This window comes from Alligator mississippiensis, chromosome 1 (assembly GCF_030867095.1).
Source record: "Alligator mississippiensis isolate rAllMis1 chromosome 1, rAllMis1, whole genome shotgun sequence".
Classification (NCBI taxonomy): Eukaryota; Metazoa; Chordata; order Crocodylia; family Alligatoridae; genus Alligator; species Alligator mississippiensis.
Window position 1 is genome coordinate 153,887,100 of NC_081824.1, and position 12,998 is coordinate 153,900,097.

At 37.3% G+C, this 12,998-nt stretch overlaps 1 protein-coding gene across 3 annotated transcripts in view; it reads right to left on the reverse strand.

Annotated features, from left to right (window-relative positions):
• Window positions 1–12,998, reverse strand: part of HEATR1 (HEAT repeat containing 1) — a 54,057-nt gene that overhangs the window by 7,328 nt on the left and 33,731 nt on the right. For all 3 annotated transcript variants that reach the window (XM_019479746.2, XM_006258182.4, XM_019479747.2), the window contains 11 exons: window positions 12,259–12,377; window positions 12,000–12,121; window positions 9,902–10,030; window positions 7,654–7,884; window positions 6,050–6,176; window positions 4,680–4,846; window positions 3,268–3,314; window positions 2,330–2,453; window positions 1,577–1,717; window positions 1,049–1,341; window positions 154–304 (listed from right to left, as the gene is read on the reverse strand). In XM_019479746.2, the coding sequence (XP_019335291.2) occupies window positions 154–304; window positions 1,049–1,341; window positions 1,577–1,717; window positions 2,330–2,453; window positions 3,268–3,314; window positions 4,680–4,846; window positions 6,050–6,176; window positions 7,654–7,884; window positions 9,902–10,030; window positions 12,000–12,121; window positions 12,259–12,377 (1,651 nt within the window). The remainder of the gene's footprint in view (window positions 1–153; window positions 305–1,048; window positions 1,342–1,576; window positions 1,718–2,329; window positions 2,454–3,267; window positions 3,315–4,679; window positions 4,847–6,049; window positions 6,177–7,653; window positions 7,885–9,901; window positions 10,031–11,999; window positions 12,122–12,258; window positions 12,378–12,998) is intronic.

The following is a 12,998-nucleotide window of genomic DNA, read 5'->3' on the forward strand; positions in this document are numbered from 1 at the left end:
AAAACAGTTACTAGAAGAAACACTTTTGAGATGTTCATTTTACAGTTATTGCCTTCAGCAGACCTTTGTATTCTAGGAACCAACCAATCACTATTTTTCTATAGCTTAGTTGATTCTTACTCCATCACCCGTACTAAGATGGAGACAACTCACCTGTAGCAAGGAATCCAAAAGGTATGGGCTAAGGAAATGTGGTAATGTTTCCACAACCTTCAGCAGGGCAGTCACTGCACTAAGCAAGTAAATCTCATTGGAGACCAGCTCCTTTTTGTGTTTTAGTGTCTTCAGCAATGCTGGCATCAGCCTGCGAATAACCAAGTAAAACATGGAGGAAGATGAATCCCACTTTGTCAGTCACAAATTTAAAGGCAAAATTTCAGATGGAGGTTTGGCAGCTAGAATGTAGTCTAAGTACTATTTTCACCTCGAAAATGTCCTGCATGTCCAATTCTAGGAACTCTACTTTTGGCTCCTTGGGATTTTCTGTTCTATTCTGTTTCTCAGTTTTTCAAGAAAACAATTTTTGGTTGAAAGACCCCACTACACTATGAAATCAATATTTTAACCAAATTCAAGGAAATCTTTTAAAAAAGCTGTTAGTTAAAAGACCGAGGTCTACCAGAACAGACAGAACCAACTGTTGTCATGTGGAGGGTCTTCAACCAAACTGAACAAGTTACCTGTGCTTTAAATAAAATCAATCTTTCACTGAAGATAGGGGCACTTAGAACGCTATCAGATTTTTTAAAACGTTATATAGGCTCCTGTCTATATTTCCCACAGAAATGATTCTGTAAGGAACTTCAGAGATTACAAAAATGGTCTGTTATAATTAATGTGTTTCATAGCTTTCTTGCCCTTAAGCACACATGAAGCATGCCCAGACACTGGAATACTTTTATCTACACCTACAAAGCACACTGCCCCCTACATACAGACTGTAATTTAGTTCAATTGTACTGGACTGTAAAACTTCAGTCTTTTTTCATAATGCATTTTATTGTATGTGGTTTCTGCTGCACCAAATCCTGTTAAAAAATGCTGATACCTTGGAAGCTGAGGTATTGTAAGGGCTTTCAACGTACAAGTGACCTCAGCTATGCAGAGCAAAGCACTTCCTGTCACGTTTCTTTCTTCCTTCTTTTCTAAAGAAATCAGATCAATTGTAGCTTTCAGCACAGGCAAAAATGGCTCTGGATTCTCTGTACCAAAACATTTGCACAACAGTTTGATGCTGAACAAAGCAGTCTGCCTATTGATGGCTTGCTCTTCCTCCTCTTCAGTTATTTTATGCTGTACAATAGCCATGAGCTCTGGAACTAGGTCTAAGAGCTGCTGAATCTGAGAAAAGGAGGAAACACACACATTAGGTATGTAAACAGAAACCCAGCTCTTGTAGGTTATATTGTGTTGGTGGACCATACCTCACTATTGATAGCACTATAAGCTAGCACAAAACTAATATGTCTAAGCGAGAATCATTTTTCTGCCAGCATTACACACAACACTGTTTTCTATACTAATCTATGCAATGCTACTAAACAAAAAAAAGATCGGATTTAACTCTCTGCCTTACTTGGCTCTTCTGCCAACGTGTGCGCTGCTGCAACTTATTGTTCAAGAGATCCATTGCTTTACGTCTCACAGAAGGCAGCTGGTTGGTCATCAGTCCTCTAATCACAGGAATAAAGGTCTCTGTTGGCATTAAGGCATTGACCTGTAAAAAACAGAAAAAACAACTGCAACATAAACATGCCTTCCTTTTTGGTAATATCCTCACCCTCCAATAACAGAGGCTAAACTATTATATGGTTATAATAGTTATTATATTATAACCATATATATAACCATTATATGGTTATATGGTAATGAAATGAAAAAGGAATTCAGAAGAAAACCAACTGTGTTGATAACGCCATAATATTTTAACTCTAACTCCCTACAAGGCCAGTAAGCCAGCTTAGCACCTGCACTGTTAAAACCACAAATAGGCTTTTTGCTTCATTTAGATTCTTTCAAAGAAAGAGCAAGTAATCCAGTTAAAATTAGGAACTAGAAAAATTAACAGCTTTCTGAGAGCATCTCCATGGCTGATTTTTGCCATAAGGGTGCAAAAGAGAAAAATGAATGCGACAGTTTACTTAATTTTATTGCTTTAGTCCTGACATTGTCAAATTAAAGTAACAGTATGATTAGGTCCCACCTTGATTGGTAAAACTTACTAATTAATTATATAATATTAAACCATCACTGGGAAAATAAAAGATAACCATCATGTTAATTACACAAAGGGAAAACAACATCAACAAGTGGGCTAATGAAAACTTACTTTATCCAGCATATCATAGGATTTATTGAGCAGAACTCGCCAAAACTTTGCTGTTGGTTTGTCTGCATTTTCTTCCACTGAACGTGCCACAAAATTTATGTAGCAAAGAACTTCTTCTAATAAGCTAGACAGAAAAACATAGAATCTTAACCAAACTATTTTATCCTGAGACGGAAAGTTCCACAGACAATAATCACCTTGGGTAGCTCTAACTACATTAGAATTAGATATAAAAGACGTATCCAATAATAGGTAAAGATGAAAATGTAGATTAAAAGGAACTTATCTAGCATCCATAACATATCTATTTTCATAACAGCAAGTAATCAGAACGATTTTTTTAAGACCATGGAGACATGAAAATCTGAAATGAAGGGTTACACCATTTTGTGTGTCATTTTTCTTTCACTTGATTATCACTCCATTCAAGTTATACTTCCCAAAAGCCTACACTTTGAAAATTAACTGTAGAGTTCTTTTTAAACCACATCTGCAGTTACTGTAGTTTTCTTCTTCCAACAAGAGACAAGGTATTTTCCTAAGAATGAAGAAGCATAAAACACTCTGGCTAAAAAAATAAAGAGATCCCATCATCATCATCATCATGGGAAGTATGTACATAAGTAAAAACAGTACAATAAATAGGAAGGTCACCTAAAGTGGGAAGAACTAATTTTTTTAAACCTCCACTTGACAGGAATAAACAAAACAAACAACAATTTAAAAAGTTCAACCAAATGAAAGCCAGCCTTTGCTTAAAAAAAAAAAAATCACTGCACTGGCGCTTCAGGAAAGATTCATTTATTTATTTATTATTGTTTTTAAATGATTTATTAAAAATATTCTGACAAACATTAAGGAATCTCATCTATACGTATTCCTAGCTTGTAAAGGCTAGAAATTGGGGTAGTGGGGTGAGGCAAGGGTCTGAAGTATACCTCTGCTCCAACTCCTGGATTTCTTCAGCTTCACCGCATTCAACTATCTGATTTAAAAATAAAGGAAAAAAAAGGATGGTTGTTAGTAGGGTTGTGGCGAAGCTTTGGTTGCTGATTCGATTTGGAGGAAATTCGGCGGCCAAATCTCCAAATCTGAATCGAATCGAGAGACCCTTGAATCTCTCCAAACCGATTTGGAGAGATTCAACTGTAGACACAGCGTTATATGTTTTTTCTATGTACCTAGAGCTACCAGGCAGCTCGTGAATGCTAAGATGGTGGGGTGGATGGAGCATCCTACGGGAGAACAGGGGGGGGTCCCCCGTGCACTCGGCGGTGAACCCAGAAGCAGACCAGAAGTACTTCCGGTCCACTTCTGGGTCCACCACAGAGCATGCAGGGGACCCCTCCAACTGGTGCTTCCTGGGTCTGGGGGGGTACCCAGTGTCCCCCCGTGGCCAATTGCCGAGCCATGCTCCTGTGGGACACTCCGTTTGCCCCACCATCTTGGGGTTCACGAGCCACGCTAGGTACCTTAAGGTATGTAGGAAAAACATAAAGTTGTATCTATGGCTGAGTCGCTGATTCTCCGAATCAGCATCGAATCTTCAGATTCAGATTCGGCTGAATCAAATTGGGACAGTGATCCAATCAGCAAATCGAATCACTGTCCCCAGAACTGGGCCGAATCCGAATCGAATACAGGCCACTTCACCCACCCCTAGTTGTTAGGATTCTATCACAGTCACATGTAAGATGTATTTTAATGAGTAGTGCATAAACATCTGAATGTAGAATTAATTAAATGTAAAATTAATTCTAGGAGGAAACCTGGGAGATTCAGCCAGATACTATTTTAATATTTTTATAGTACATTTAGTATTTGTGAACTAATGACACCACAGATAAGTAACTGTATCTAGTGTCCTTCAACCATTTTTTTAGCTTGCTTTGTATTTTAAGGTTTAATGGTATATGTTTTTCATTCCTAGTTTTACCAATTTAAACACTGGCTTGAGCATCTATAAGTCAAGGGCACTTTGTTTTTGTACGTAGATGTGCGCGATAATGATCATGCTAATGTAGTCTGTGAGTGAAATCCTGGCACCAATATGTCATTGTCAATTTTGCCACCAACTTCACTGGGGCCAGGATCCAACTGTCTTTGTTGTTCGATCATGTACATTCGGTCAGAAAGAGCTGCATAGGAAATCAATTTATTAACAAACTACTAAGAAAGGCTACCAAACTGTGCAAACAGGAAAGTCAGCCAAATACACTGGAGAACTTGTGTCGTTTTATGCTCCTCTTTCATGTCATTAGAAAGAAAAGTAAACATCAAAACAAAAATCAGCCTTGAAGCTATTAAACATGGAGCTGGGAACAGTTTAAACGGAGTCTCCCATGATTACCTTTTTCACAAATCTCTCAGAAGCCAACAGCTGTGCCGTGAAGGAGACAGACAGAAATTTAAAATGTCGCAGTTGCTTGTCTGAGTGGGACTCCACATTGAAAAGTTGCCCTTCTTGATCCTGCACTTTTGTCTTACGTGTTCTTGGTTTTTTTGGTCCAGGATCATCTGTTAAAACATCCCCAAATAAATTTGTTTTCTCAGCGATGGCCAAGAGAAAAGCTTTTTGGTTGACAATTATAGCAAACTGGAATCAACTGTGTTTAGCACTGAAGGACAAATGTGCCCTGACCTGTTCAGCAATGTATGGTGAAACATGATTAATTGAAACTTCCGGTCCCAATCTTACAGACCTCAGTGGCACAATTTACATGGTCTTCAACAAAAGCAGTGGTTGTGCAAGAATAGAAGCAGCAGAGCCTAGACAGTCTGCTGCTTTTTATATTTTTCAATAGACCCTCCTAGAAAATGCTGTCTGAAGTTCTTGGCTCCATCTCCCATCCTGTTTTTCATGATCTCAACAGTACTATACTACAGGCATGACAAGAGGTAAAGGCAGAAGAGAGGTACTATCATCCTGAACTTCAGCAGGCTTTCTGCCAATGCCACTGATCTGGCACAGCAACAGAATCGTCTCCAAGTGAAAAAGCAAGCATTGCTGTAATATGTGGCCATTTTCATTTCCAATTGCTTGGGAAAAATGTTGAGATTGTGTTCAATTTTTTTTGCATTTTGAATTTTACCTCCTCCTTTTGTCAAATGCAAAAACTACTGGGCCTTCTGCCTCAAAAATGATGGAATGGAAAAGACTGTTAGGAGAAGGGTGACAAATCTCAAGCTCCACACCTATATCGAGATACTGCCCCTTTGCTGAAAAACCTATATAAACATTAACGATACAGAAAAACCCTTAAAAACCTTTTAAATAATGGATTAAAATGCACATATCATCAGGACATGCTTTTCACAAGGGCTGCTCCCTCACAAACCTGCATTTAAAAACAAAACAAAAGAACCCTAGGTACATTAAAATTAACCATGTAACCTGATTCACTTAGAAGAGCAGACCTACAAAGCACATCCACACTAAATTACAGTTTAGAGTGCATACATTGAAATTCTCATCAGTGACCCCTTTTTACAGTAATTTCTTTTGAGACTCTTACTGCAACCCACAAATTAAAAGTAGTTTGGCCCCAAATAATTCTGGAATTAAGCTTTTGAAAAAAAGAGGTATGCACTGCTTAACTGCAGCTATAAGAGAAATGTAATTAGTGTCATTTTGCATCCCTAAAAACTTAGTCAACAAAAGTTACAGTAAGACTTGCATGCACTGGTTGGTTCTGCAAAACAAACTTGTTTAATGGTTACCTTCTTTATTCTCTGGGAGTTTTGTTAAATACTGGATTATTTTCATCAAGCTCTTGAACTGACACTGTACATTAAATTCGCAATAGATGGCGATCCAAAATTCGACATCCGTCTCCAGAACAGTATCCTGGTTAGGAATTAACCCCCCACCCCCCAAAAAAACATGTTTAAAGAGCTAGTAACCAAACAAAAAACTTTTCTTATTGAATGCATGTGAATATTCAGTACTGGGGAATTCTTAGTTGCTTCTAGGGCTTCTACCAAGGGAACAGCAGCAGAAAACATTTTGGCAGACACGAGCTCGCTGGAAATGGACTGAGACAACCAGCTTATTTTATATGCAAAACTTTACCAAAGACTCATTTGGCAGTATCATCTTAGCTGGATCTGAACCAGTGACTGATGGTGAAACCTATTATATAGAGCCCCTGTGCTATTTTGTGGCCAAATAAAACATTTATTTTAGTCAGAAGAAGAAAAAAAAAAAATCAAATCCTCTTTTTATTCTTTTAAATCGGGTTAAATTTTCTTTTTATAATACCCAAGACAAAACTATTGTCTTTCTAGGTATAGATTAAAAAGAAAAGCCATTCTAGCCCTTTTTTGCTGATTCTCAGAGTCAAAATTTATGTAATAAAACTGAATCCCTCAAAGAGAACAAAAATAATATAACAGCAGCAACAAGAAAAGATATTCAAAGCAGAGAGCCCTTCCCAATTTTCAACAGGTTCTACATAACCAACATCAATCAACCTCCGATTTCATTAAAGAATTAATCAGCAGGAATGCACTGCTTTTGCTAAATTTTCTCCAACATGTTATTAAATATTACAACAAGAATACTATGGAAATATTATAGAAGCTCTATCAGCAGAATAACTAATGGCTCATTAAAAAAGAATATTTTGAATATCTAAGTTACTTGGCACCATATATGCTGTTTTTCAGTTTTTTGTATCTAAATCATCCACCCTGCACAATGAAACACAGCTGCTTTACTTTTTGAATATATTTTATGTTTGGGTTCAAAAGCTTGTTGGGGAATGTGAAAAGTAAATTTCAGTGAAGTTTTTAATTGCCCCCTTTAAAAATAAAAGGACCTCTGAATTTTGAACTGGAAACCATCCTAAGTCTCCCTTTAACTTTCTGTACAAGCTATGTACTTTTTGCTGTATCTAGCTGCGGCAGCATTCACCTATGTAATGATAGGAAACATGGAAAGGGTGTTGCTGGGGACATGTAACAACAAACATTACAAACTGGCCTACACTACACAATCAAGCATCTCTGTACATGTCTCTAGTCAAACCAGGCTATGCTATGGTTTATTCTGGCTTGTGTAGAGGAAAGAAAAAATATTTTATTTCATACTGAACGGCCAGGTAAGAAAGAAAATATCCATGTTAAAATGTTTTTTTGATTAAGTCTCTCTCTTCAGGACAGGTTTAACCAACAAACATGTTCACCATTAGTTATATTTGTATGGCAGATAGGGACTTTATTGCTTTGTTTCTAAAGGGAAAAATAGATGTAATGAATAGAATCTATGTATCATTCTGACTACATATATTTACAAGAGAAGAGTTCATCCTTCTCATTCTAACCTTTTCTCCACTGTTGGCTGCAGTCACTGTTTTGGTCACATGTTGTTCAAACAGTAGCACCAGAAGAACCCAGAGGAATCGATCCCCTCCCAACGTATCAACCAGCTGTGCCAGGATGGGCAGGCGTCTGTGTTCAGGTACATGAGGCAAGGCATCCACAAACACACGTATTACTTTAATTACTACCTCCTCCACACCCCTCGAGGTCTCTGGAGAGTCACCATCATCAGCCTATCACCAAGGCAGTAAGTTAAAATGTTAGAACATATTAACCTAAAGAGACTTCTCCCATGCACACAGAATGATTACAGAAGTGGAAATCATTCTTGTGAGCCAAACAGATCAAAGCAAGACTTCCACCAAACATTACAGTCTCGAGGCAAACACCTTTCTATCTTAAAGAAGTCTCCACCTGTTTAACTGTTCAGTCCCTAATGCAGCTGCAGCCCACCAGCACAGAGTACTGGTGCAAAATGTTACAGTAGCGCAATTTTTCTTAACATAGACAAGCCTTTACATACCAGGCATAGTATTTATTATTGTGAGTAGCCATCTCAAGAAACAAATCAGAATTAGAAACTGTTTAGTAGTAGGTCCTTGCAGAATACAATCCTTCAGGAATATAATTACAAAATACCCAAGGGCCTGATTAGAAACTACAAAGACAAAGGAAATTCAGAGCAACAGAACAAATTTCAGAGTAGCACTCATTACCCTTCTTCACACTCGTTTAGAAGAGGACAAAAATTGGATCAGCTTGAAACCAGGCTATTAATCCTGCAACCACAGTCGTTTTTGTTTGTTTTTTTTAAAGAACAAAGTTTTGTGCTTTTAAAATGTTACTTAAAACAGCATTCAATCACTGAATTTTCATGAAGATTTTATGGAATATTTTTCAATTAAAATTGGGTGGATTTGCAAAAGCATCTGGCATTACCTGAAGTCAATAATAGTTTTTTCAAGGGTGACCCAATGCTGAGCACATGGAAATCTTACCTTCAGCATGCATTTCAATTTTTCCTTCAAATCTTACTCTAACATGCTTATAATTTGGTAGGCTTTACAGAATATCTATACTCACTAACATACAGCAGTCTACATGCAAAACGGGCATTCATATCTGCATATAAAAAAAACTTTTTCTGGTAACGTAAAAAGCCACTATTCTGTAAGTTCCAAATTACTTTTAAGAGTTTTCTGGAGAACAGTTTGATTTTTTTAAAGACAAACAATACAAAAGGTAAAATGGCTTTGTATTCCTTTAATTTGTTTGAGCATGGAGGAAGCTTGCAACACGCAACTAGAAAAAATTCTTGTACTTGTTTTCCCATTAGAAAACAAGAAAAAAAATCTTGTGCACTGTATATTTTTCCTCACAGAATCGGCAAACAAGAGAACTAGTAATATTTATTAGACTAGAAAATGCACAAACAAACCCTAACTGATGGAAAATGCTTTTATTCAAGCTTATTTAAAAAAAAATTGGGGGGAGGGGGAAGGCAGGAGGAAGGGTTGGTTGTTTGGTTTGATTTAAGCCTATTTAACTCAAATGGCTAAGAAAAGAGAAAGAAAAAGAAAGAGCGTGAATGAGTGCAAAATGGAAGAAAAGAAATCTTGGTTAAAGATCTGACATTCTAACTTCCTTCAAATAATGGCTGAAAAGCTCAAACTGTGTATGTGATTGAGCTATCCAGCAAAAACAGGATAGAGCAGATCTTGCTCCTGAGACTTCTATGGCAAAAAGCTAACTCCTTCCTCCCCCCAGACACACACATCCCATGTCTTTAAGAAGTGCTGTGCACAAAGAAGGCATAACCCTCTCCAACTACAGCTCACATTTACAATAAAGATGCTTGTGGACTAAAAAAATTTAAGTAACTTATTTAGGAAAAAATATGGTGTTTTAATTAATCTCTACTAGAGTTTTTAAGCAGGTCACTGCAAAACGAAAACCAAAACATGTTTCCGACTAGGTATGCAGGAATCTTCTCCATTTCATCTTTGATAAAAACCATTTTTGACTCCTGTAGTTATAGAGCATGCTTTCCCAGTTTACTTTTTGCTGGACTCCAGCTGGCTGACCAGGCTACTCTGGTCTGTTGATACCCAGTAAAAAGCCATGCTATAATATATTCTCCATCGATATTATAATTCAGCTACAGCTATAATTCAGCTGTAGTTTTTTTAAAATGCCTGACTGCACTGTTTACAGCCTTCTCCCATCTAGTAACGAATGAAAACATCTTACCTGTATGACAGCAGGAATAACCATTTTCACTGTTTTACTAATTACTTGGAAACTGTAAGTATCATCTAGACGCATGACATTTGCCCCCATGAAAGTAAAAATGGGCATGATGTTGTGGAGAACTTTATCCTGGAAAACAAAAGACAGTAGAGATTTCAGTTTTAGTCACTACTATCTGTGTAATTTTTTTTTCTTGCTTTTTGCAATATAAAATTTTAAGGCATTTGAACCCTTTTACATCTGGATAAGTTTTTAACACATTTCCTAATATTAAGATATCTAAGAAAAAGGAAGGAAAGAAAGGAATTGTCTAGTAACTACTTTTTTTTTTAACTGACTAGATTTCCAGTTTGCTGTGTCCTTATAAACTACCATGTGGCTGTGCTAAAGAACATGTAATATTCTGCGATCCAGACAAGTGTCTAAGGATTAAAGAGAGAAAACAGCTATAATCTTCTGTGTTCATACTGTCATGTACAATATTATCTATGGTGAAATTTTCAAATGCAGCCCATTTCCACTGAAAGTTGACCAAAGTGGACAACTTGCTGTCCTCTGAAATACCTGAAATTCTAGAGAAGATACCAAGAAATATGATTTTAATAATCTGCTTAAAATATACATTTTCTGATTTCTTCTGGCTGAACAGAACCACAGCATTACTTTAAAAACAGAAAGTCAATTTGAGATGTCTACTCTTTTCAGTTTAACTTCATTTTACAGCATGATAGCTTTAAAGCCAAGGGAAATCTGAAAATAAAGTCATCTTGTTAAAGCCCATATGTCATTAGTTTTATAAGATCCCATTGCAAAAGTCTATGAAGAGGTTTCCTATTCAGACTTAACAGACAGAAGGAGCATTTCTAGTTTAGAAAGACAGTTAATACCCAGGCCAAGACCTTCCTCTATTTTGAACAGGGTAACTAGAGAGTGACCCAGTATTTAAAGACAGAAGCTGGGTTGTAGTAAAGCCAGTGATATAACAGAGGTAACTTTAGCAATGTGACAGTGATACGAGATTCAAACTTAATTCTACAATGGTCCAATAAGTTTCGTTTTTGGTTTGGGAAGAAAGCAAGTTCTTTAAACTTGTAGACTGAGTAACAGGAGAGAGCAAAAATATGCCTTTATATACAGATACACTTTAACAAATTTTACATAAACTAAAGAGAATTGTTAAAAAAAATTAATATGTTAAAACCATTCTATAAAAGCCAGGAGTGCTCTGCCCCAGCCTGCAGGTCAGATCCAGCCCATGGAGCAATTTCATCCATTCCAGAGGGGCTCCACACAGGACTGAAAATTTGGCAGTAGGGTAATGGTGGCAGTATTAATTGTCACTCCCAAATTTTGGGCTGGATAACACAGCTTTGTACACTAAATCGTAGCAGTGTGCAGGGCCAGGCCAGGTCATGGTGGAATCTGGGCTCACATGGCCAGGCTGATGTGCTACCAGATCTAGGCACAGCCTGACCCAGTGGTATTCAGTTGGCCTGCAGGGCCAAAAAGTTGAGCACCAATGGCATAAACAAGTTTCAACCTATACAGGGGAACAACAGCTTCAGAACCAGGTTTCAAAAACTTGAAAATTTACAAAATTAAATTGTTGCATAGTCACTGCTGCACAAGACAGAAACCTTTAAAGACTATCAGTTGCTGTCAATGCAGCCTACATGCTCCTCTCAGCTACACGGTGTAAAGGGGAAAAAGAAGAAAGTCAGGCATGAAGGTTCTGAGTATAGCAGGAGCATGTTGAGCCACTTAACCCAAAGGAAGCAATGTCTTGATGAAGAGCACTCCATTTTTGGAAAAAATCTTCCAGTCTAGATGGGCATTTTCCTTGGAAGAAAGGAAAAATTACAGCCCATAATAATTAGAGATTAAAGTCTCACAAACAAGTATCATTTTGCTTTTTAAATAAAAAAAAGGAAGTAGAAATCTCTTTGAAAAATAAGCAGTGTTAACTTGCAGCCTCTAGTTCCTTTCACAAAAGTTTTCTGCACTGTAGACTTCTATATCATCAAGCTTTTCTTTTCTTCCCTTCTCTAAAAGGCAGAGGAAAGAGAAGGTTTGCTAATAGCCCTTATGCCCTACTTACTGGAAACATGCCAGCTACAGCTCCAAGCAGTAGCAGTGCATGATGATGCGTCTGAGGCATTTCCGATACCCTGATGCACTGAACTATCAGCTCCACATTGAATTTTTCTTTATCAAGAATATCTGCAAAAGGGAAAAATAATATATTTTTTGCATAATATTTTTTAAATGATAAAAGGAACTTTTAAATTCCTGAAGACAGTCACGTAGAAATGGAAGGGAAAGTCTCCATAACCAAAACAAGAACCTGTGATTTTTACCTGACTGGATCCTGCTGCCATCTGGGGATAGTTTCTGACAGATGTTTAGCAAACAGCTAAGGATTAGCTGCTTTGTATACTCTAGATTTTCTTCTTCTGCTGTGGAAGGCTCCAAACATCTACAGATTCAGGAAGGAGTTGGGGGTAGGTGGAAACAAAATTGAGAAAAATATGTAAAAGTAAGTAATGAACTAAAATTCAAACCAAGGGAAATTTTTTTTAACATGAAGACTGGTAAAGTTTGAGACTGCTGTAAAAGCAAGGTTACTTTTTCGGAGTCCATGGACAACAAAAAACCCCCAAACTTTCCTACCTTATCCCCATGTCTTTTTTTTTTCCTTTTAAAAAACTAAAAAATTGAAAATATGGACAGCTTGTAATTTTTCTTCATTATGGGTCCATTCAAAATAATTACCATTGTGCAGGAGGATTCGACTTGAATACTTAAACATCAGTGAAAGAAAAACTTCATTGAAACACCCACTTCCCTCTGCAGATCTGAGGGTTTCAAATTTACATTGTAACTTTTAAGACAACTTAATGTTTGAGAGTCATGTGCCTGTAAAGTCTTCAGGAGAGTACTGAAAGAAAACATTTGGACATGGGGCCAAGCTGGAACCAGCGGTAATCTTGTCGTGCTGTCCCTAAACAGGGCAATACTACCATTTTCTGGAAATCATCTCCTGCTAGCCTCATATGAGGTGTCACAGGAGTATCACCCCAACCATAGGCTGGCACTG